We start from the raw sequence: 23,405 nt of genomic DNA on the forward strand, positions 1-23,405 counted from the left end.
TAAGAGCCACACAGACTCAGCAGTGCTAAAGAGCTTCTGTTTTATTATTGCACGGATACAGAGAGAAAGTAACTTCAGACAGACAGACAGAGACAGACACACAGACTGACAGACTTCGTCAGTCTCAGCTCAACGTGGCTCAAAATTATTCAGTAATACATTTTCATGAGAACAGACTTCGGAAACAACTCTTCAAAATAATGGTAAAACATAGGCAAGCATTGTAAAGCACAGAGAGGTCTGGTAAAGCATAGGGAAGCATTGTAAAGCACAGAGAGGTCTGGTAAAGCACAGGGAAGCATTGTAAAGCACAGAGAGGTCTGGTAAAGCATAGGGAAGCATTGTAAAGCACAGAGATGTCTGGTAAAGCATAGGGAAGCATTGTAAAGCACAGAGAGGTCTGGTAAAGCATAGGGAAGCATTGTAAAGCACAGAGAGGTCTGGTAAAGCACAGGGAAGCATTGTAAAGCACAGGGAGGTCTGGTAAAGCATAGGGAAGCATTGTAAAGCACAGAGAGGGCTGGTAAAGCATAGGGAAGCATTGTAAAGCACAGAGAGGGCTGGTAAAGCATAGGGAAGCATTGTAAAGCACAGAGAGGTGTGGTAAAGTGTAGGGAAGCATTGTAAAGCACAGGCTAAGAGTTTTAGGTGGCATGGTTCTGGTACAGGATAACTGGTCAAGCTGCTAAATGAAAACACAGTTTTGCCGGAACGTGTTTCAAAGCGTTCGACGCGGCTCGTGAAAGCCCAGCAGTGACCGTTTCTGCAATGACTGTGCATTCACTCCTCTTTAAGAGAGTTTCTGGGGCTCTACAGCCGGTTGATCGTGTTCTGGCCCCACCTCTCCGGGTTTGGAGGTCTCCTCCTCCAGTTCGATGGCGTATTTGTTGTTCATGGTTCGACAGTCCTCTAGCGCCCCCTTCAGGGCTGGGTGATGCAGTTCGATAAGCAGGTAATACACAGCGGTCCCGACCAAAGAGCCCACCATGGGACCGAGCAAGGGAACCCACCACCAGTGTCTCCCAGCGCTGCCGGAGAGAAAATAACAGCACTACATGGGTGGGAACAGGACTCCCGTTGCACAGCAGCGTGATCCGCTCCTGGTTTTCACTAGGAGTTTAATAATAAGACTCACCTGAGCTTGTTACCTAGACACACTGGCTAGCTGGTGTTGAAAGCTGGACTGGGTGACGCTGCTGTGCAGTAGGAGTCTGAACGTTTTGGAAATTAAGTAGAATCTAGAGCCCCCTGGTGGAAATGGAGGGGATCACACCCCGCAGGTACACACTCACCTAAACACCTCCAAACCCCAGCCCCCCGCGCAGGTGAACAGTCGGGGTCCCAGGTCGCGGGCGGGGTTAATGGCGTACCCGCTGTTGGAGCCCATGGCCAGTCCGATCACCAGCACCAACAATCCCACCAGAACCGGCTCCAGCCCCTTTGGAGCGGGACTGTTCTGAGAGTCACCCAGCGCCAGAACACACAGGAGCAGAGCGGCAGTGCCAATCACCTGAGAGAGAGGGGAGAGAGAAGAGAGAGAGAGAGAGAGGGGATTGGAGAGGGGAGAGGAGAGTAGAAAGGAGAGTAGAGAGGAGAGACAGAGAGAGGATTGGAGAGGGGAGAGGAGAGTAGAAAGGAGAGGAAAGAGAGAGAGGGGATTGAAGAGGAGAGAGAGAGGGGGAGAAGAGAGTAGAAAGGAGTATGGTTATTGACAGTTTATAGCTGTCCCCTATCCCCCTGGTAAAAGCACAGCACAACAGTTAAGACTTTAGACTCGGCTCCTTATACCTGATCCACAAATCCATTGAAAATGGACAGATAGGGTGCGGGGTAGGTAGCGAAGATCGAGGCCGTCTCTAAGGGGCCAGTGACGGTCAGATTGCCCCCGCTGTAGTGCATGATGGCATCTGTGCAGAGAACAGAGACGGGAAGAACAGCACTATCAAAATCACCAGGAATAGCACGGACTATATATATACCTATCTCTCAGTACGTGATGTCTCCTCACCGCGGTACAGCGCGTACACCGTGGCAGCAGCAACAAATGCCCCGAGCAGCTGAAAGAACGCGTACACCGGCAGCTTCTGCCAGGGCAGCCGGCCCAGCAAGCACATGGCCAGGGAAACGGCAGGGTTGAGATGGGCTCCTGCAGCACACACACACACACACACAGAGAGAGACTATGTGAAGTAACGCGGCTCTGCCTGTGCGCAGTAATTAGACACACGGGATGTGAAAGCGGTACAGGTTATTTTTGTTAAGGTGAGCCTTACCTGAAACGCCGCGGGAGGCGTGCACACCAAACGTGACTCCGAATGCAAAAGCCAGGTTGATAGAGAGATACTCGCCTCTGGTTTGACTGCTAGTCGTGACCTGAGCCACGGCGCCGCACCCGAAAATCTGCAGGAGAAAAAAAAAAAATAATAATAATAATAATAAAAGATATCGTTTTAAAATAATGTCCAGAATGAATTCCCGGCCTGAATCACACCTGAATATCTTCTGCGCTTCCTCTGAGTTCTGAATTCATTGTGTCTGTCTGTCTGTCTGTGTGTGTGTGTGTCTGTCTGTATCCGTTTTAAAAATAATGTCCAGAATGAATTCCCCTATGCCTGAATCACACCTGAATATCGTTCTGCGGTATCTTTCTGCGACTGTCTTCCCGTTTGGGGCTCAGTTTTTTTTTTCTTCCTCTGAGACCGTCTGTCTGTCTGTGCCCTCTATCCCTCTCAGATTGGAGCCCAGGCCTCCAGAGGGAGGTGGATTAGCCTTCAGCGACACTTCGCTCTGGTCTCAAATAATCTCTCTCTCTGGAATCACTTCTGCAATTAAACCTGAAAATATTCTGGAAGGATCCGGAGCCAGACTTAGTTATGCTTTTGAAACTGAAAGCGCGGCAGAAACAGAGACACAGAGGGAGGTGAGAGAGAGCTGAATCTTAATAATCAGCCAGGCTTCTCAATGCCTCGTAAAGATTTAGTGTTATTGGATGTCTTATCTACGCAGTTCGAAGGTTGATCGCTTTTCTGTTTCTGACACTATTGAGCATCTGCCCCCCCCCCTATAAACTCTAAATAAGACTTTACATGCCCTACGAAAAACCCAGCTCCCCTGAGCTGTGTTCTGCTCCCCTGCGCTGTGCCCTGCTCTGTACCCTGCTCCCCTGTGCTGTGCCCTGCTCTGTACCTTGCTCCCCTGAGCTGTGTTCTGCTTCCCTGCGCTGTGCCCTGCTCTGTACCTTGCTCCCCTGTGCTGTACCCTGCTCCCGTGCTGTGCCCTGCTCTGTACCTTGCTCCCCTGTGCTATACTCTGCTCCCCTGTGCTGTACCCTGCTCCCCTGTGCTGTACGCTGCTCTGTATCCTGCTCCCCTGTTCTGTACCCTGCTCCTCCAGACGCAGTACTCACGATCAGGATGTAAACGCCCAGGAATTCTGCGAAGCATTCCCGCACCAGAGCGTTCCTCACTCTCAACATCTCCTTCACTCTGTCCATTCCTTCAATCTGAGCGATCCTCCAGGAGCGAGCAGGGAGAAGCACAGAGGGTGCGTGCGTGTGTGTGCGTGAGTGTGACAGACAGAGTTCTGAGAGCTCACAGACTTTAACCCCCCCCCATCGCCCATAAACATTACGATACAGATTCCTGCAGATTCATTGATAACGACTCAGAGAAAGAAAAACAAGCGACGACAGACTGTAGTTTTATTTTCTTCCAAGTATCAACACAAATCTTTTTTAGATTATTTTTTGCTTTTTTACAGTTTAACATTTTTGCAGGCATGGGGGCGGTAAAGCACAGTCAGTTTACTAAGACAATACCCTCTTTGTAATGCACATATACATACAAAAAAATGCAATTCTATACAATTCTGCTGCAACTTTATGTCATTGAAAGGGAGCGTTTTAGTTTCCTAGAAGCTACTAACTGAGGCGTCGTCTTTTCTGCAATGTCCCAACTCCAAGGGGTAAGGAGAATGGCACAGGTGTTATTATTGAGGTGAAACTAGAAGAGACCGAGTCAAGCAGACCAGTGTCGGGGCTCTAGAGCCTTCATCAGCATTATTGAAACTAAACTGAGTCAAGCAGACCAGTGTCGGGGCTCTAGAGCCTTCATCAGTGTTACTGAAACTAAACTGAGTCAAGCAGACCAGTGTCGGGGCTCTAGAGCCTTCATCAGTGTTACTGAAACTAAACTGAGTCAAGCAGACCAGTGTCGGGGCTCTAGAGCCTTCATCAGCGTTATTGAAACTAAACTGAGTCAAGCAGACCAGTGTCGGGGCTCTAGAGCCTTCATCAGTGTTACTGAAACTAAACTGAGTCAAGCAGACCAGTGTCGGGGCTCTAGAGCCTTCATCAGTGTTACTGAAACTAAACTGAGTCAAGCAGACCAGTGTCGGGGCTCTAGAGCCTTCATCAGTGTTACTGAAACTAAACTGAGTCAAGCAGACCAGTGTCGGGGTTCTAGTGCCTTCATCAGTGTAAAATACAAAGTTGAACCACGCAGGGAGCTAAGCTTTGAGAATGTCATTTTCTTTCTTGCATTCTTCTGATTTCCTTCAAAAAATAAATAATAAAAACGTTTTTTCAAAACTTGCTGGTCAGGTACGAACCGCAGTCCCCTGGATTGATCCGGGCCACCCCGTTCTCTCGCGCCTTCGGCTCGGGCTGGTCCCTCTCCGGATCCTCGTGATGCAGCTCAACGAAAACCTGGTAGAGCGACGCCCCCGTCACCCCGCCGATCAGCGGGGCCACGACGGGAACCCACCACCAGTTCTCAAAAGCCCTGTGGAGAGAAAGAGCTTCAGAGAGCCGGGTCTGTGCAGGCAGGCTGAGCCGCTGCGGCCGCTCGGCGCTGTACCTACGTGAACACTCCGGGGCCCCAGCCCGCTACCACGGTGAACAACCGGGGCCCCAGGTCCCTGGCTGGGTTGATGGCTCCCCCGCAATTGGAGCTCATGGCCATGCCGATCCCAAGGACCACAAAGCCGACCAGCAGGGGCTGCAGACCCTCGGGAGCCGGGCTGTTCCGGGAATCATCCAGCGGGAGGATGCACAGGAGCAGGGTGGCTGTGCCGATCACCTGGGCGAGGGAGGGGCAGGGAGAGAGGAGTGAGGAGCGGTGCAGGGGGATGGAGAGGCTCTTATACAGCCTCCCCGCACAGGAAAAAACACAGCCAAGTGTAATAAAGCACAGTGAAGGCACGGTACAGCACAGAGAGGTCTGGTAAAGCACAGAGAGGTCTGGTACAGCACAGTGAGGTCTGGTACAGCACAGAGAGGTCTGGTACAGCACAGAGAGGTCTGGTACAGCACAGAGAGGTCTGGTAAAGCACAGAGAGGTCTGGTACAGCACAGTGAGGTCCGGTACAGCACAGAGAGGTCTGGTAAAGCACAGAGAGGTCTGGTATAGGGAAGCAATGCAAAGCACAATAACACTGATGAAGGCACTAGCAGAAATGCTGGTCTGCTGTTACACCAGAGTGTAACCATGAATCTGTTCCCCCCTGCAGCACTCTGGCCTCTAGCACACATTGCAATGGATCTTCTACCTGGTCTACGAATGCACTTGAAAGCGAGAGATATTCACTGGGGTAGGTAGCGAAGATCGAGGCCGTCTCTAAGGGGCCAGTGAAGGTCAGATTGCCCCCGCTGTAGTGCATGATGGCATCTGTGCAGAGAACAGGGACAGGAAGAACAGTGCTATCAAAATCACCAGGAGCGAGCAGGTCAGTCTCCCTGCCTCAAGCCTGCCCTGGACTGGAGGGAGCACCCTTTCTCTTAGGGGGGCGAGGGAGGGAGGGAGCAGGTCAGTCTCCGTGCCTCAAGCCTGCCCTGGACTGGAGGGAGCACCCTTTCTCTTAGGGGGGCGAGGGAGGGAGGGAGCAGGTCAGTCTCCTTGCCTCAAGCCTGCCCTGGACTGGAGGGAGCAGTTCAGTCTCCGTGCCTCAAGCCTGCCCTGGACTGGAGGGAGCACCCTTTCTCTTAGGGGGGTGAGGGAGGGAGGGACGGAGCAGGTCAGTCTCCATGCCTCAAGCCTGCCCTGGACTGGAGGGAGCAGTTCAGTCTCCGTGCCTCAAGCCTGCCCTGGACTGGAGGGAGCACCCTTTCTCTTAGGGGGGTGAGGGAGGGAGGGACGGAGCAGGTCAGTCTCCGTGCCTCAAGCCTGCCCTGGACTGGAGGGAGCAGTTCAGTCTCCGTGCCTCAAGCCTGCCCTGGACTGGAGGGAGCACCCTTTCTCTTACGGGGGTGAGGGAGGGAGGGATGGAGCAGGTCAGTCTCCGTGCCTCAAGCCTGCCCTGGACTGGAGGGAGCCCCCTTTCTGTTCTCTTCACTCACCGTAGTATTGTAAGAAGACCGTTCCAGACGCCGCGAAGGCTCCCATGATCTGGAAGAGGATGTAAAAAGGCAACCGTTTCCACTCGAACCTCCCCAGCATACAGAAGCTGAGAGAGACGGCGGGGTTCAGGTGCGCTCCTGGAGAGAAGGGGGTGCAGAAAGACACAGGGCGGGGTCACAACGCTGCGTCTCATTGTAAGCTACGTGACGTCAGGGATTCCCAGCCCCCCCCCCCGTGTGTGTCGGCTGGTTTTCATTCCAATTCAACTCTCAAATACTGAACTAAACCCTGAACTGAACTGACAGACCTTTTTACTTGCGTTCAGCTCTTAAACAGCTGCAGATTTCAAGTTAGCTAGAACATTTTATAAGTAACTTGAACTAATTGTCTAATTAAGCAAGTGTTCAGTTCAATTAAGAGTCTGGTTCAGTAATCTGAGAGCTCGGTTGGAATGTAAGCCAGCAGACGGACAGGGGCTCCCCAGGGCGCTCCCCAGGACCGGGGCTGGGGAGCGCTGCGTTAAGCTATCCTGTGGCGCAGAGCGAGTGTTTTTCCAGCTCGATGTTTCGGGTCACTGTTGAGCTGCTCGGAGCGCCTCGCTTACTCAAAGCAAAGAAAACAAAAACAAAGACGATTTAAAATGAATAAAATGAACAGCGTACCGGAGACTCCTCGCGAAATGTAGACGGCGGAGATTACGCCCACCGCGGACGCCAGGTTGACGGAGAGGTACTGACCCTTCGCCTCGCTGGTGGTCTTCACTTGCGCCGCTGCCGCGCATCCAAACAGCTAAAGAGAAAATAGACATTAAAAAAATAAAAAATAAAATCAATAAATTAGAAGCAGCGGTCGGGACTTCGCAAGCAGCTCACACACATGCCTCACACAGAAAGAAACGAACAGCCGCCTTTCCACTCAAATATCTCATTGTCACCATTAAGCCTGTCCCCCAGAATGCAGAATATTCATAAAAAACATAAATAAGCGAACTAGAAATTAATAACGAAGCGACCACTACTGATAAAATATCTATCTATCTATCTATCTATCTATCTATCTATCTATCTACCTATCTATCTATCTGTATAGCTATCTGTATATACTGTATCTATCTGTATATCTATCTATACACAGTGTCTCTCTCTCTCTCTATATCTATATCTATCTATCTATCTATCTGTATATCTGTCTGTCTGTCTGTATAGCTATCTGTATATACTGTATCTATCTATCTGTATATCTATCTATACATACTGTATCTCTCTCTCTCTCTCTCTCTCTCTCTCTCTATATATATATATATATCTAGTATATCTATCTATCTATCTATCTGTTTATCTGTCTATCTGTATATCTATCTGTATATCTGTATCTCTCTCTCTCTCTCTCTCTCTCTCTCTCTCTCTCTCTCTCTCTCTCTCTCTCTCTCTCTCTCTCTCTCTCTATATATATATATATATATATATATATATATATATATACTCTATCTATCTATCTATCTATTCCCATTAGTGTTATTAATAGAAATTGCATTGCCGGTATTAACCCTCTAAACACACCGCTGCCGTTGTTTTTAACATCATCAGGGCAGACGCGTTAAAAGCTTTTCTGGTTTATTGTATTATATAAAGAAACTCGCTAGCTTGTTATGATTAGTTTTGTGCAGCTACCGACCGCCTTCGTGCCGGTCACAAGATCACCTGTATCTGCCAATTCATAAATTGGTATTACTATTATTATCATTATTATTATTATTGTTATATATGGATATATTAATAATATTAGAGTTCATATACTTGCCAGGAGCACGAATGTTCCCAGGAACTCCGCCAAGCATTCTCTCGCAAGCCTGTTTCTCAACTGCAGTTTGTGTTTGAGTTTCATCATAACGGGACCGTTTACATATCAAACTGTTACGCGTAATTATCAATAAATCTAATATGGATATAATATAAACATATGCAGCCACGATGTTGTAATTGCCTGCTTTTCTGAGGCTCGCCGAGACTCGTTTATATAGAGCTGTTGTATCCGGGGGAGGGGGGGTGATAATTAATGCACTATGACCCTAATAACTACAACACGACGAGCACATATTTTGTCCGAAGTTCTAGATACTAGTGGTTGTACTTTATGCTCTTGTTTGCTTTTTCTCTCTCCCCCTTCTCTCATTCCTCCCTCTCCCCCTCTCCCTTTCTCATTCCTCCCTTTCCCTCCCCTTCTCATTCCTCCCTCCCCCTCTCATTCATCCCTCTCCCCCTTTCTCATTCCTCCCTGCCCCTTCTCATTCCTCCCTCTCCCTCCCCTCTCTCATTCCTCCCTGCCCCTTCTCATTCCTCCCTCTCCCTCCCCTCTCTCATTCCTCCCTGCCCCTTCTCATTCCTCCCTCTCCCCCTTTCTCATTCCTCTCTCATTCCCCTCTCTGTCACCTGTTTGCACCTCGTATTGAACACGGCGCAGGATCTGCGTTTCACACCAGCACTATGCTAATAATGACGATAACGGATTGCTGTTCCAGTCCTATAGAAAAAAACAAAAACAAACCTGGCGAGTTTTAAACCCGCGTCGGAGAGAGCTTAGAAAAACATCTCTTTCAAAAACGAAGGAAGAAAAAGACACAGATTACTTATTTACCTTCAGATTTTATACAACTTGAGTTTGTTAGTGAATGAAAGCTGTTTTGTACACTTCCTGTGATTCTCATACACTGCTTAAACACACACACACACAGATTATTACATATCTCTATTTGTATATAGCGCCTTTCGCAGTGGACGCCCCCTATCACAGAGCGCTCTACAGAGGCAGGCTGTGAACTGCGCATTATACGCAGAGTCTCTTCCAACAGGACCTCGATTGTTTTGCTTCTCATCCGAAGGACGGAGCACAAGGAGCTGAAGCGACTCGCTCAGGGTCTCACGCACACACACACACACAAAACATACTTCCTAATCACCCTGTGTGTATCTGTGTGTGTGTGTAAATGTTACTCATTTAAATGACAGTAATGATAAAGGCAGAGTGTTGTTCTTATTGGAGAGGTGGTTTTATCATGAGGTTTGAAACATTTGGGACGGCCGCTCAGCGCCCTCTTGCGGGACACGGGTGGTGTTACTAACGAGGTAGGCTACACTGGAGCCACTGGGGCTGTGGAAAATAAACAAACATGCATGACATTGCAAACCTGCATTGAGGGAAAAATAACAAACAAACACTATATACAATCGAACTGCAACACTGCCCCGTTACCCAGTACTCAGAGCAAGGCTGGAACACCCTACTGCACAGCAGTGTGATCCAGTCCAGGTCTGATCAGCCCCAGTGTGTCTAGGCAACAAGCTCAGGTGTGTCTGATTATTAAACTGCTAGTGAAACCAGGACTGGATCACACTGCTGTGCAGCAGGAGTCTGATTCCCATCCCTGTAGATAGACAGAGTCATTGGCTGAAGGAGGTTTTTAGATGATTTTATAGAGCAGACAGCGACAGTACATGGGTGGTAGCAGTGGGATATTTAGACAGAGAGATTAAGGATGGGAACAAGACTCCTACTGCACAGCAGTGTGATCCAGTCAAGGTTTTACTGCTACCAGCTTCATCAGCCCCCACTGTGTCTAGGCAACAAGCTCAGGTGTGATTATTAAACTCCTAGTGAAAGCAGGACTGGATCGCACTGCTGTGCAGCGGGAGTCTCATTATTAAACTCCTAGTGAAAGCAGGACTGGATCACACTGCTGTGCAGCGGGAGTCTCATTATTAAACTCCTAGTGAAAGCAGGACTGGATCACACTGCTGTGCAGCGGGAGTCTCATTATTAAACTCCTAGTGAAAGCAGGACTGGATCACACTGCTGTGCAGCGGGAGTCTCATTATTAAACTCCTAGTGAAAGCAGGACTGGATCACACTGCTGTGCAGCGGGAGTCTGATTCCCAGCCCTGGACTGTCTTTTTGTATTGAATTCTTCATATAGTTTCTTCTGCACCTGCTGTACAGGTAAACACACAGGTTTGCAAAAGTCGCTTTGGCCCCCACTTGCTCAACGGCCGCTGAAAAATCGACGGAACATTTTTGAAAAGATGGAGAAATCGTCGTGCAGGTCTGGCAGCGTGTCGGCAAACTGCGCCGAGGCACCTAGGAAGAGAAAAACAAACAGAAATCAATAAAACGCCACAAGAGAAGGAAACGTTACAGGAACTCAAAAATAAAACTTCTTAAAAACGGGTTTAAACTGAAAAAAAAAAAACCCATGCGTCTCTGCAGCCCGTACAGACCGTCTCGCTCTCCGTCCCGCTGGTCTGCCCGGGTCCGAGTCACCGTGGTCTCCTCGTTCCCCTGGCTGTCTCTCACTGTGCGCCTCTCCTCCACCGTCTGCAAACAAGGACAGACAAAACCGAGTCAAGCAGATCAGCGTCTGGGCTCCAGTGCCTTCATCAGTGTTACTGAAACTAAACTGAGTCAAGCAGACCAGCGTTTGGGCTATGTTTGACACGTGTCTTTCTTTCTTTCTGTCCTCAGACCCTACCCCATCGGGACCCACGATCTTAGTGACAGAGACACTCTTGAAGAAGGACTTTATCTTGGGCTGGAGGATCGTGTCGAGACCTTCTGAAGAGACCTGGGAATCGAGATCTGAGGAAACAGAGTGCAGAGCAGCATTATTAATGAGTCAATAATAATAATAATATTATGAATGAGTCGTTTAGCAGACACTTATATCCAAAGCCCCTTACAGAGACTAGGGGGGTGAACTCTGCTGCTGCAGAGTCTCTTCCAATAGGACCTCGCTTGTTTGATGTCTCGTCCGAAGGACGGAGCACAAGGAGGTGAAGCGACTTGCTCAGGGTCACACACACACACACACACACACACACACACACAGGGCGTCAGTGGCTGAGCCGGGATTTGAACCTCCTGGTATCAAGACCCCTTTCTCTAACAGAGGGACGACCGAGTCTCCTGAGACAGCAGCCCTGAATCTGAGGGAACACGAAGCAACTGCTCTGCGGCTTGCAGCTTGGTTTCGGGAGACTGTAGGTTTCAGGACGCTGCGCTGCACACCAGACAGGGAGACTCGAGGGTTTGATACAGCAAACCTCAAACTAGGTCTCCCCGGGGGTGTCTCCTGGAACCAGCTTTCAATCATAAATGTCCCTGAAAAAGAGTCTTCCTGTTTCTCAGAGCAGGGTTTGCCTTGCCTCTCAGCAGCAGTGTAGGCGTGATCCTTTCTAACTTCTATCGCTCCAGTCAATTAAAACCATGCAAACGAGGCGCGAGACGCGAAACAAACGAGGTCCTATTGGACTCGAGGTCCTCCTCAAGACACAGCAATTGTAACCCTCACCGCTTGACTACACAGGACCCAGCTGTACCGGTGTTTGCATCAGCTTGCACTGGCACTGCACTGCACTGCTCCACACCCTGCTGTATTCACTACTGCTCTCAATTAGAACTGCTTTCAGTTCACCTGCTCTGACTCGAATTCGCTCTTGAAAGGTCATTATTTACTGTGTCCTTTATTTTGAATTTGATCTTACTTTCTACTGACTTTTACAGTACTTTATAACAGCTCTTGTATTGTGATATTTTGTATTGTGATATTTTGAGACAGCTGTAGCTGTTTTGATCCCCCTCCCCGGACGTACCCTTGTCCTCCTTCATCGAGTCCGCCTCGTGTCTCGGAGCGATCCCTCTCCAGCTGTCCTCATGCTGAAACGACAGGACACTTGAACCCTTCACCACAGCCCTCCACAGACGAGGCTCGCTGGGGTGGATCGGGGGGGGGGCTGACTCACCATTCAGAGTGGATTCAGAAGCAGCTGCTTGGGTCTGTGTGGATCGCTGTGCTCCGCAGGGTCTCAGAAAAGCAGCACAAACCCAAGCAGCTGTTTGTGAATTCACTGTGAATGGTGAACCAGCCCCGACCCACACCAGCGAGCCTCGCCCTGACTGCCAGCCCCTGATTTCTGCACAGACCTCCAGCACAATAAAATTGATTGAATCTGTTCATGCAGTGCTAGAACAAAAATCAATTTTTCAAAGACAAGTTACAGTATATATACACACACACACAATATTTAAATGCAATGCACACTAGGATATTAAAAATAAAAAACATGAAGACGCGGACGACTCACAAGATGCAGAGTTGCGTTGCTAGTAATTGAAAGGCGCCCTCGACTGCTCCTCACCTTTTGAGGGGGGGTGCGGGGGGCAGGGGAAGGGGCGCCCCCTCCCGGAGCGGGGGTGCTGTCGGGGTGCTTGAGCATCGAGTCCCGGAGAGAAGAGCCCCCCTGACTGTGCGCCTCCGAATCTGGGGGTCCAATACTGGGGTACCCTGGAGAGAGAGAGAGAGACAGAGCACAGACTCAGGAAATCAACCTGTTATTTAAAACGTTCTCTCTTTAACTATTACAGTGCTGCCTAACTTGGGCTAACAGCAAACAAGTCAAGTCGAAATGCATAAGGAATTAAACGGTACCGCGGTGTCGGGAGGCCCCTCTGAACAGGTCGTCCACTCCCCGGAGCAGCTCCTCCATCCCGAGTCTGTCGTGGAAGCGCATCCCGCCGGGGTCCTCCCTTCTCCCCGCCCCCGGGCCCCCTCCGCTGAAGAACCAGTCAAACTCCTCCTCCTCCTCTTCCTCCTCCTCCTCCATTCCCTCAAAGAACGGGCCCCTAGACACGCAGAGAGCAGCTGGTACTGTGTGCACACTGGAACTGACAAACCCTGGGAAACGGTCACCCTGAGCAAACCAGCGACCGGCTAACTGCACTGAAGACTTCCACAGACCGCACATGCAACTCATTTCAAAACAGCAGCGAGAAAAGGTGTGAGGATTTCAACCTCCTCTCAGTAATCGGGGATACACAAACAACACCGGTGTGTGCAAATGTCAGACCGCTTTGTGCTTTAACCGGACGTCTTAAAACAGCTTCTAAAAAAAAGCCTCCTGCGTTTTCCCGTGCGCGGCTCTGTGCTCCTTTCCTGTTTGAAATGAATTGCGCGGGTGCGCTATTAAAGTCATCAATGCAATCAGACTCTCGCTGCTAGACTGCCTGCACTGAGAACAGATTCAGCTCCCGCGGTCTGGTTTCAGAGGCGGTGCAGAAGCGACGCGGCGTTCTGATAGACTGCCACGCGGCTGTGCGCTAATTAACCCATTCTGGAATGCGAAGATTATGCAAACACGGTTTTCTACAACGAAACGGTTCTGTAGTGCCGTGACGTAATAACGTGTTATATATATGCAAGCATATTTTAATATAGCACACCTGCTTATATCGGAGCTGTATTACTATTATTATTATTATTATTATTATTATTATTTACACTGCAGGGTTACTACAGTAAACAAATGCAATGTGTAGCGCGTTTACCTGTTTATTTGTTTATTTTTTTTTAACACGTTCTACAGTTTTCAAATTTACAGGACGTAATAAAGCAACGAGGAGGGCTCTTACCTTCTTCTGTCTCCGTGGAAATTACCACCTGGGAACCCAAAAAAACCTCGAAACAAATCAAAAACGCTCATTGTTTGTTTGTTTGTTTGTTTGTTTCTCGCTATAGTTTTGTTTCTGAATGTTTTGTTTTTTTTTTTTAGCTGAAGGACGTTCACGACGCTGTCGGCGCCACACTGCCGTCAAACCCTCGCCGCTGACGCTACACGCTGACGACCTCCTGCCGGAAACCGACGCCAGGTGAGGGAATCTGACGCGCATGGGTTTGCAGCTCTGCCTTTGCAAGCTTTGGACTTTCCTTCTGAACCTAAAGCCAGTGTGGATAACTTAGCAAGTCCAGCCACCTCCACCCGCGACAGTGGGGGGTTTCCACGCCGTTCTGCGCAGGTGCGCCTCCTTCGAGGGGCGGCTGCGTGACGTCACTGAACCCCCCCCCCCCCCCCCCGCGGAAAGCTGCGCAGCCCGGCTCAGCTCTTAACAGTTGCTGCGCAGCTTTGAAAAGTTGCGGCTGTGAACCGAGGAGATCACGCTAATCGTAATGCAAATAACTACAACTGTATTAAATCCGCGATGGGAGGCTTGCAGTGTTATAATCAGTCGCATCAGGCTGTGTATAGACGGATAATCCAGACAAACACACGCACAGCACGCTTAGAACCGAGCAGCCGTCATGAACGCGTTTAATATCGCTTATATCGGCGTTCACCCTGCCTGCGAGATTCCCAGAGGAGCGACAATAACAGCGACACCTAGCGACGCGGTGTGACTCTGCAGAGACTGCCTGCATTGCGATGGCGGTCCGCTATGAGGCGCTGCGTATAATAGTGATTGATTGATTGATTGATTGTGGAGCTGGCAACAGTCTGCAGCGTTGGGAGCGTGGAGTGTGACAGACAGGGGGTGCCCACGTCCCAAACTAATGCAGTAAAACGCCAAAACAGTTATTTTTTAAAATTATTTATTTATTTATTTATTCATTCATTCATTCACATTTTTTAAAAACAACAGGCAGCTCTGAGAAGATCGACAGCTCCCAGAGAAACTCAGCGGAGTCTGTATGATTCAGGGGTGTAGGGGTGGAAATAAGGAAGCGTGCGGGCGTCTTTATTCTCTGAGAGTCATAATAATAAGAGTCCCGTCCCAGTGCAGTTTGAGCCAGGCCAGGTTTTAGCATTCATGCAAAGAGAGCCTTATTATTAACATCCAGCTCACAAAATACATGAATATCAAAACTGGACTGGCTTAGACTGCTCTCCCCTGGGAGTCAACATCATCATCATTATTATTATTATTATTATTATTAGACCTGGTCTGGCTCTCCAGCTCTCTGCAATGGGAGTCTCTAATGTATTATTGTTTGTGTTTCCAGTGTTGGCCCGGTTCAGGTTCTGGGATTCTTTCTGATCACCAGTGTGACGGGCCCGGCCGGTAGGGTTCTGATCCACATCCAGGCCTCCAGCCGCATCATTCCCAGCATGCTGCGCCCGTGGACCTGCAGAATCTCATCACCGGGCTGGACCACCGCCTCGGCCGGACTTCCTGACAGGGAGAGAGAGAGACAGAGAGAGAGAGACAGAGAGAGAGACGAGGCGCTTAGAGAAATCACTGTGAGAGAGAGAGAGAGAGAGAGAGAGAGAGAGAGAGAGAGAGAGAGAGAATCACTGTGAGAGAGAGAGAGAGAGAGAGAGAGAGAGAGAGAGACAAGGCTCTCAGAAATCATTGAGAGATAGAAAGAGACAGAGAGACAGAGAGGTGAGACTTACCCAAGAAAACCTTCTTGACAGTGATTGGCCGGTCCCCCTGACTCGAACCCTTGCCCCCCTCCAGACTGAATCCCAGTCCAGAGGAGTCCTTGTTCAGCTCCACAGTGACGATCCTGTTGAGCTCAGCTGGAAACACAGACAGAGGGATCAGCGCTAGTCCATCAAAACCTCCCTTCAAAACAGGAGGCTGGGAGTCCAGCGGCTACAGACGGGTCTTGATACTAGGAGGTTCAAATCCCAGCTCAGCCACTGACTCCCTGTGTGTGTGTGTGTGACCCTGAGCGAGTCACTTCACCTCCTTGTGCTCCGTCCTTCGGACGAGACGTGAAACAAACGAGGTCCTATTGGAAGAGACTCTGCAGCAGCAGCAGCAGTTGTTGATGATGCAGAGTTCACCCTCCTGGTCTCTGCGAGTCTCTCTGGATAAAAGCCTCTCACCTGCTCCGCGGCCCTGCTTGGCGGTAGCGGCGCTGGGCAGAGCGAGGCTGGGGGAGGGGCCCCTGTGTGCCTGGTGCTCGCCGACGCCCCCTTTCTGCAGCACCACGATGGCCTGGGCCGGGAGGCGGGCCTTGCGCAGGATCTGCAGCGCCTCGTAGTGGAAGGAGTCTCGCAGGCAGCTGCCGTTGATTGACAGCAGCGTGTCTCCCTGCTGGATCGTTCCTTCCTGGGCCGCCATTCCGTGAGGGAAGACCTTGTGGACCTGAGAGAGAGAGAGAGAGGAGAGGGGAGAGAGAGAGAGGAGAGAGAGAGAGAGGGAGAGGAGAGAGAGAGAGGAGAGAGAGAGAGAGAGGAGAGGAGAGGAGAGAGAGAGAGGAGAGAGAGAGAGAGAGGAGAGGGGAGAGAGAGAGAGGAGAGAGACAGAGAGGGGAGAGGGGAGAGAGAGAGAGATTATGGGGGGTTGAGAGCAGTTTTAACTCATGCATGAATGAATGCTAGTCTTATGCATGTGGTCAGTGTTCTTTGCTGCAGAGCAGCGTGGAGTGAATTCAGCAGGCTAAGGTCTTTGCTCTGGGGCAGCGCGCGTCTCGGACGGGCCAGCGGCACCGCTCACCGTCACCGGCTTGTTCTGGTCGATGCCCCCGGCGATGCTGAACCCGAGTCCCGCCCCTTCCTCCTTGTGAAGGACCACCACCTGGACATCTGTCTCGCGCTGCCGAGAGGACAAGAAGATGCGTCAGCGAAGGGCTGAGTGCAAGACAAGCATCTGTTGATAATTACTGAAGTGTCAGGCGGGTTGAAGACAGGTTCCAGGTTTATAAGTGCTGTGGTTCTAGGCGTGTCAAAGGCAGGTTCAAGGCCTGGTGCGAGGTGTGGTTCTAGGTGTTTTGGACATGTTCCAGGTGTGGTGAAGGCACGTTCTAGGTGTTTGAAGGCAGGAGTGCTGCAGCGTGTGATAGATGTGTTCTAGGTCAGCTTGACGTGTGTTTCTGGACGGTTCTAGGTGTGTTGAAGACACTACCTGCAGGCTCTCGTCCCCCAGCTCCCTGACTTCCTCCAGCAGTCTGTCCAGCTCCTCCCCGGGGATGAGGGATACGAAGGACAGGGCGGACATGTTGGAGCTGAGGGATGCAGCGCGGTCTCTGGGACCATCCAGCCCAAACTCGCGCAACTCAGCAGGCTGCAACGAGACGGGGGGGGGGGGGGGGGGGACACTGGGACACGTTCATTGCAATGCAGTGTATTCTGTGGATGTTAAAAATAACATGAAGCTTACACTTTTAATTGAAACAATGATCAATTGCATTATCTATCTATATATCTATAACTTGCTATATCAATTTGATATATTAGTTATTTATTAATCATTATTATTTCTCATAGTTTTTGAAAACATTTTTAGAAGCAATTGTCAAAAGCTTTTGGAATAATAATTAACAAATAAAGGATAAAGGATTTAATGCTCGATATAGACCTCAAAAGATATCTATAGATAATATCTATAATATATAATAGATATATATATATATGATATATATATATCTAATTCTTCAGACACACACACACCTATTGAATTTATATAAAGATCTTCAGATACCATATTTATGGATATAAATACCTATTATAAATGTCTATAGATAGTTCTATTCAAATATAAGTCAATATTAATATATATATATATATATATATATATATATATATATATATATATATATATATATATATATGTTTTCGCTTAAAGAAAGAGCCGTCTCTCTATTTGAGTTCTTGTACCTGACAGAGAAGCTCCTGCCGTCGGCCTGGCTCAGCTCACTGGGGGGGGTCAACACAGAGTCCTCCGAGTCAGAACCAGAACCATCAGACTGGTCCAGGGTCCACTGCGGCAGGGAACCGGGCCAGCTTCCGAAGCCAGCGGGATCAGGCCTCGCAGTTCGAACCACCGGAGACGAGGTCAGAAGAAAAGAGGGGGTACCCAGCTTCTGTGACCCCAACAAAGAGCCTGGGGTAACCCCAGCCCGACCCGGCTGGACCGAGCAGGACTCTAGACCTGAAGCTGCCTCGTCGACCACTCTGGAATCCGAGGAGGAGCTTGGGTTGTGTCGTCGATTCTTGTCGGGTTCTGTGGAATCTAGAACCACTTCCCGGTCGGATTCCGATCTAGAACTGCTCTCCGCCCGCTCCTTCCCCACGGTGCTCGCATCCGATAATTCTTCATCTTCTTCTTCTTGCTTCCTCGAGGGGCGCGTCCCGAGATGATCGTCTCCCCGGGACCCCGCTGCCGATCTGGGATTCGGAGGCTCGGAACTTCCCTGGTTGGCGACTCTGTCGTTTCCTTTCCCGGCGTTCCTCTCCTTCCGGGACTCTCCGTTGGCGGTGAAAGGCGACGGCGGATTCTTCCTCTTCACGCGGCCGTCGAGAGAAACTGTGCGGACCACCGACTTCTCCCACGGCTTCCTCCCTCCCCTCCCCAAATCCGTACAGGGGGTCTCCTTCCCCGGACGCCAGACCTCCCTGTTGGAAAAACTCTTCTGCAAAGAGGAGACCCCAGCCGCGCCTGGCTTGCCCTTGCCTGGCTGAGCTGGTCCTTCTTTTCCAGTCTGGTTTTCCAGCATCTCAAAACACTTGATCCGATTTTTGACCGACAAACTCCGGACTATCACAGCAGCCTTCTGCTCATCGCCTCCAGAACCTTCCCCTCTCCTCCTTTCCGTTCCTCCAGGTCTTTTCCCCTTGTGATCCATCTCATCCGCTCCTGGAATCCACTCCGGATCTCCCTGGGTGTTGCCAAAACTCTTCCTGGTTCTGGAGTCGCTTCTCCGCTTGGTTTCAGAGCTCTGGAGCTTCTGCCCGGATATTTTCTCTACTGGATCTGGCTTTACTAATGTTGTCTTCAGCGGCCCGCGTCGCTCCACGGCTCGGCAATAACTGAGCTTCGGGCTCCGGCTGACGACCACGACGGCTTTCACGGGCTTGGCCCCGATCTCCCTGGAGAGTCCCGGACTGGATTCACTCGCCACTTCCAGTTTCCTCAGGTCCACTTTTGCTTTGCTCCGAAACCAGTCCGGCTCCATCACCGCGCTGCCCGGCCGCCCCCCAAACTTGAGGGTCGCCGAAGCGTCGCTCTTGAAAACGACCGTCCTCATGTCGCCCAAACCCTTCCCGCCGCTCCACCGATTCGAACCCAGGTTCCCTCCGTTAGCACCGACCCCCAGCCTGGGGCGTTGACCCTCCTGGTCTGGGATACGAGATCCAGAACCCCTTTCGTTTGCTTTAGTCCAGGCTTCGGCAGCAACAGTAGTTCCAAACCCAACTCTCTGCTCGGCTGCTTGTTTAATAGGTCCAGCTGTCGCAGGTACAGAAGGCTGTGATCCAGTCCTTCTAGGTAAACCTTCAGCTGTCAAGGCGCTAGGCTGTGGTCTGTTCCTAATGTGATCAAGCTCAGAGCTCCAGCCCTTGGCTACATGCGCTCTGCTGTCTTTAGGATCTTCTTGGTGTCCGGTCTTGGTAAAATCCACAAGTCCTTGATCCTGCCAAAAACTTAAACTGCCACGACGCTTCACCACAGCGGCGATTTTTTCTGCGGGTGGTTTCCGAGGCACGGGCAGCGCCGATCCCTTTCCTAAGGAGCCAGACTTTCTTTCCTTTCCGGGTCTGGATTCTCCGTCGGCGCCCCACGACTCGAAGAAATCCCGACGCAGACGCAGGCTGCTGCTCCGGATTTCGGGGCAAGTTCTCCGTGATCCCAGAGGCCTGATGGAAAACTGCTGGGGAACGGCATGGGGATTCCCGGCGCCCAGAGAGCCGGGGTTCGAGGGGAGCTCCTCCCGGTCCGCGCTGGCGGGAGATCCTGTCGCTGGGGGCAGAGGAGTGCCCGCTGGGACGGGGACGGACTGGGCAGAGTCGTTCAGCAGAGGGAGGGGATAGAGCTTCTCACGCAGGTCCATCCTGTTAGGGTTTGGCTTGGCTTGTGGGACCCTGCTTGTGCAGAAATAAATTTCTCATAAGAGATAAATAAAGGATGGCTCGCTGGTCCAGAGGTTAAAGAAAGGGGGCTTGATACCAGGAGGTTCAAATCCCGGCTCAGCCACTGACTCCCCGTGTGTGTGTGTGACCCTGAGAGAGTCACTTCACCTCCTTGTGCTCCATCCTTTGACGCAAAACAAACAAGGTCCTATTGGAAGAGACTCTGCAGCAAACGCTTTGTGTTTGCTGATCGAACTTGTGTTGTATTGCAAAGACTGCATCAAGTATCCAGCGATAGATCTTACACACCCAGGGGAGTCCACATTATGATTTATTAAAAAAAAAAAATTCACAGTAGAATTTTTTTTTTGTTTTAAATTAAATTGCCCTGGAAAAACTTTTATTTTCCCCCCCTAGTAGAGAAGCACACGTATAGGTATGTAACATCTATCTATCTATCTATCTATCTGTCTATCTAGAAATGCATAACAAAAAAAACAATACTGGTTTAAATTTCCAGAGGCTTAATCTGGCTTCTGCTTGTATTCAAGAGTTTGAAAAGCTCTTCAAAAAAGGCAAGACGCCTTCCAAAAACACCTGGATTTCCCCGAGCGCTTAAACGAATCCAGTGACAGCGTTGCTTCTCGTCTTTGCTTTTCTCTGCTTCCTTTTCATTGGCACAGGGATCGATACACATCTGGGATTCTATCTTTCTTTTATTGTGTTCTTTTCCTTCATCCTCCTTTTCTTCTCCCCTTCTCCTGTTTTGACGAAACCCTGAAATCAGAAAGTAATTTAAAAGAAACAAACTCAGTAAATCAGACCCAGGTTAGTGGCTGAAGCAGCAACTAAATAAGAACAAACAGCTCTGTAATGACAGTGTAATTAATCAAGCAGCTTGAGCACTGCGCTGTTATATTACAGCTTCACATATAAAACCGAGGAGGCGAGAGAGCAGGGTCTGCAATCAACGAGACAATTCACAAATAAAGACAAAACTGCACTGGTCTTTTTTTCTTGTTTTGGAATTGGGAAGATCCTGTGTTGTATGAAAATAGACAGCTGAAAGGAAAAGGTGTTTCCACAAAAACAAACCCGCTTCCAAAATAACTCGTGTGGTTTGGACGCTAGTGCTGTTGCATTAAAATGGTTGTGTTCTTTGTGAACAGCATGCTTATAGATGCTTTGTAAAGGTGGACTATATAACTACACGGGTCTGAAACGTCTTTATAATATACAGTACTAGACCCTGATATTGATGAGATCCAGCCCTCTGAAATGTCTTTATAATATACAGCGCTAGACCCTGATATTGATGAGACACAGCCCTCTGAAATGTCTTTATAATATACAGCACTAGACCCTGATATTGATGAGATCCAGCCCTCTGAAATGTCTTTATAATATACAGCACTAGACCCTGATATTGATGAGATCCAGCCCTCTGAAATGTCTTTATAATATACAGCACTAGACCCTGATATTGATGAGATCCAGCCCTCTGAAATGTCTTTATAATATACAGCACTAGACCCTGATATTGATGAGATCCAGCCCTCTGAAATGTCTTTATAATATACAGCGCTAGACCCTGATATTGATGAGATCCAGCCCTCTGAAATGTCTTTATAATATACAGCACTAGACCCTGATATTGATGAGATCCAGCCCTCTGAAATGTCTTTATAATATACAGCACTAGACCCTGATATTGATGAGATCCAGCCCTCTGAAATGTCTTTATAATATACAGCACTAGACCCTGATATTGATGAGATCCAGCCCTCTGAAATGTCTTTATAATATACAGCACTAGACCCTGATATTGATGAGATCCAGCCCTCTGAAATGTCTTTATAATATACAGCACTAGACCCTGATATTGATGAGATCCAGCCCTCTGAAATGTCTTAACAGCTGACAATGACGTCACACTAACATGGCTACACACATAAAACAAGTTCTTATTCAACTGTCTGTTAATTGAAAATGTAATTACAAAAAAAGGAAAACAAAATTATATAAAAAAAAGACTCGATTTCATGCTCTTACCGGCGCCGTGTCGATCTGTCTGTCCCTTCCTGACACTTAGATTTTAATAACGCTTGGAGCCACAGACACCTGTACTGTGTTTACAACCTGCAGGAGTGAACGAACCGGTTAAACAGAGAGAGAGAGAGAGAGAGAGAGAGCATCCCGAAAACAAAACCCTGCCAATGAAAGCAATTCATAACAGCAGATGTCCGTTCCTGTGAATCTGTTACCTCTGTGCTTAGCTTCGTTTTCCCATTCCCTAAAAACACCTTCCTTTTCCAAGAGCGCTTTCCACTGTCTCCTTTCTCTATTCTTTTTTTTTTTTTTTTTTTTGCTTTTTCTTTACACCTGCAGAACCCTGACTAACCCGTCGAGGATTCATCCCGTGGCTGTGTTCGGAACCCCTCTATAAACACACCGATACAAACACATATCCTTACTGTACAGCCAGACCTCCACCCTGGCTCGCCAAACAAGGACACCAAATGCACATTCTACGAGCTATTTATTTTCATGCGATCCAGCCCTCTGAAATGTCTTTATAATATACAGCACTAGACCCTGATATTAATGAGATCCAGCCCTCTGAAATGTCTTTATAATATACAGCACTAGACCCTGATATTGATGAGATCCAGCCCTCTGAAATGTCTTTATAATATACAGCACTAGACCCTGATATTGATGAGATCCAGCCCTCTGAAATGTCTTTATAATATACAGCACTAGACCCTGATATTGATGAGATCCAGCCCTCTGAAATGTCTTTATAATATACAGCACTAGACCCTGATATTGATGAGATCCAGCCCTCTGAAATGTCTTAACAGCTGACAATGACGTCACACTAACATGGCTACACACATAAAACAAGTTCTTATTCAACTGTCTGTTAATTGAAAATGTAATTACAAAAAAAGGAAAACAAACTTATATAAAAAAAAGACTCGATTTCATGCTCTTACCGGCGCTGTGTCGATCTGTCTGTCCCTTCCTGACACTTAGATTTTAATAACGCTTGGAGCCACAGACACCTGTACTGTGTTTACAACCTGCAGGAGTGAACGAACCGGTTAAACAGAGAGAGAGAGAGAGAGAGAGAGAGAGAGAGAGAGAGAGAGAGAGCATCCCGAAAACAAAACCCTGCCAATGAAATCAATTCATAACAGCAGATGTCCGTTCCTGTGAATCTGTTACCTCTGTGCTTAGCTTCGTTTTCCCATTCCCTAAAAACACCTTCCTTTTCCAAGAGCGCTTTTCACTGTCTCCTTTCTCTATTCTTTTTTTTTTTTTTTTTTTTGCTTTTTCTTTACACCTGCAGAACCCTGACTAACCCGTCGAGGATTCATCCCGTGGCTGTGTTCAGAACCCCTCTATAAACACACCGATACAAACACATATCCTTACTGTACAGCCA

At 49.0% G+C, this 23,405-nt stretch overlaps 4 protein-coding genes and 1 long non-coding RNA gene across 8 annotated transcripts; all 5 read right to left on the reverse strand.

The window, feature by feature from the left end:
- Nucleotides 1–560: 560 nt before the first annotated feature.
- Nucleotides 561–4,133, reverse strand: LOC121309841 (aquaporin-10-like). The gene is made up of 6 exons (XM_041242987.1): nucleotides 3,407–4,133; nucleotides 2,274–2,400; nucleotides 2,009–2,146; nucleotides 1,789–1,907; nucleotides 1,293–1,510; nucleotides 561–1,028 (listed from the first exon to the last, which is right to left on the reverse strand). Exons 1-6 carry the CDS (start codon nucleotides 3,491–3,493, stop codon nucleotides 791–793), a joined length of 927 nt encoding a protein of 308 aa, XP_041098921.1. The 5' UTR covers nucleotides 3,494–4,133; the 3' UTR covers nucleotides 561–790.
- Nucleotides 4,134–4,416: 283 nt separating this feature from the next.
- On the reverse strand, nucleotides 4,417–8,512 carry LOC121309842 (aquaporin-10-like). The gene is made up of 6 exons (XM_041242988.1): nucleotides 8,136–8,512; nucleotides 6,998–7,124; nucleotides 6,335–6,472; nucleotides 5,548–5,666; nucleotides 4,861–5,078; nucleotides 4,417–4,781 (listed from the first exon to the last, which is right to left on the reverse strand). Exons 1-6 carry the CDS (start codon nucleotides 8,220–8,222, stop codon nucleotides 4,583–4,585), a joined length of 888 nt encoding a protein of 295 aa, XP_041098922.1. The 5' UTR covers nucleotides 8,223–8,512; the 3' UTR covers nucleotides 4,417–4,582.
- A 1,686-nt stretch (nucleotides 8,513–10,198) lies between these two features.
- Nucleotides 10,199–14,167, reverse strand: hax1 (HCLS1 associated protein X-1). 2 transcript variants are annotated; one of them, XM_041242985.1, is made up of 7 exons: nucleotides 13,794–14,167; nucleotides 12,814–13,007; nucleotides 12,470–12,669; nucleotides 11,978–12,041; nucleotides 10,858–10,964; nucleotides 10,607–10,703; nucleotides 10,199–10,466 (listed from the first exon to the last, which is right to left on the reverse strand). In XM_041242985.1, exons 1-7 carry the CDS (start codon nucleotides 13,862–13,864, stop codon nucleotides 10,372–10,374), a joined length of 828 nt encoding a protein of 275 aa, XP_041098919.1. In that variant the 5' UTR covers nucleotides 13,865–14,167; the 3' UTR covers nucleotides 10,199–10,371. The 2 variants fall into 2 exon arrangements, with proteins under 2 accessions (XP_041098919.1, XP_041098920.1); XM_041242986.1 differs by having other exon boundaries at nucleotides 12,524–12,669; nucleotides 13,794–14,165.
- Nucleotides 14,168–14,759: 592 nt separating this feature from the next.
- On the reverse strand, nucleotides 14,760–20,095 carry si:dkey-92i15.4 (pro-interleukin-16). Of its 3 annotated transcripts, XM_041242991.1 has the most exons (6): nucleotides 17,765–17,851; nucleotides 17,013–17,171; nucleotides 16,605–16,703; nucleotides 15,992–16,253; nucleotides 15,554–15,679; nucleotides 14,760–15,329 (listed from the first exon to the last, which is right to left on the reverse strand). In XM_041242991.1, exons 2-6 carry the CDS (start codon nucleotides 17,103–17,105, stop codon nucleotides 15,172–15,174), a joined length of 738 nt encoding a protein of 245 aa, XP_041098925.1. In that variant the 5' UTR covers nucleotides 17,106–17,171; nucleotides 17,765–17,851; the 3' UTR covers nucleotides 14,760–15,171. The 3 variants fall into 3 exon arrangements, with proteins under 3 accessions (XP_041098925.1, XP_041098923.1, XP_041098924.1); XM_041242989.1 differs by lacking the exons at nucleotides 14,760–15,329; nucleotides 15,554–15,679 and having other exon boundaries at nucleotides 16,162–16,253; nucleotides 17,765–20,095; XM_041242990.1 differs by lacking the exons at nucleotides 14,760–15,329; nucleotides 15,554–15,679; nucleotides 15,992–16,253; nucleotides 16,605–16,703 and having other exon boundaries at nucleotides 17,079–17,236; nucleotides 17,765–20,095.
- A 19-nt stretch (nucleotides 20,096–20,114) lies between these two features.
- LOC121309845 lies at nucleotides 20,115–23,102 on the reverse strand. Its single transcript, XR_005948706.1, has 3 exons — nucleotides 22,954–23,102; nucleotides 22,007–22,093; nucleotides 20,115–20,731 (listed from the first exon to the last, which is right to left on the reverse strand). It is a non-coding gene; the product is annotated as an uncharacterized LOC121309845 (long non-coding RNA).
- Nucleotides 23,103–23,405: the final 303 nt, after the last annotated feature.

The sequence above is a fragment of the Polyodon spathula genome, unplaced genomic scaffold, assembly GCF_017654505.1.
Source record: "Polyodon spathula isolate WHYD16114869_AA unplaced genomic scaffold, ASM1765450v1 scaffolds_1544, whole genome shotgun sequence".
Lineage (NCBI taxonomy): Eukaryota > Metazoa > Chordata > Actinopteri > Acipenseriformes > Polyodontidae > Polyodon > Polyodon spathula.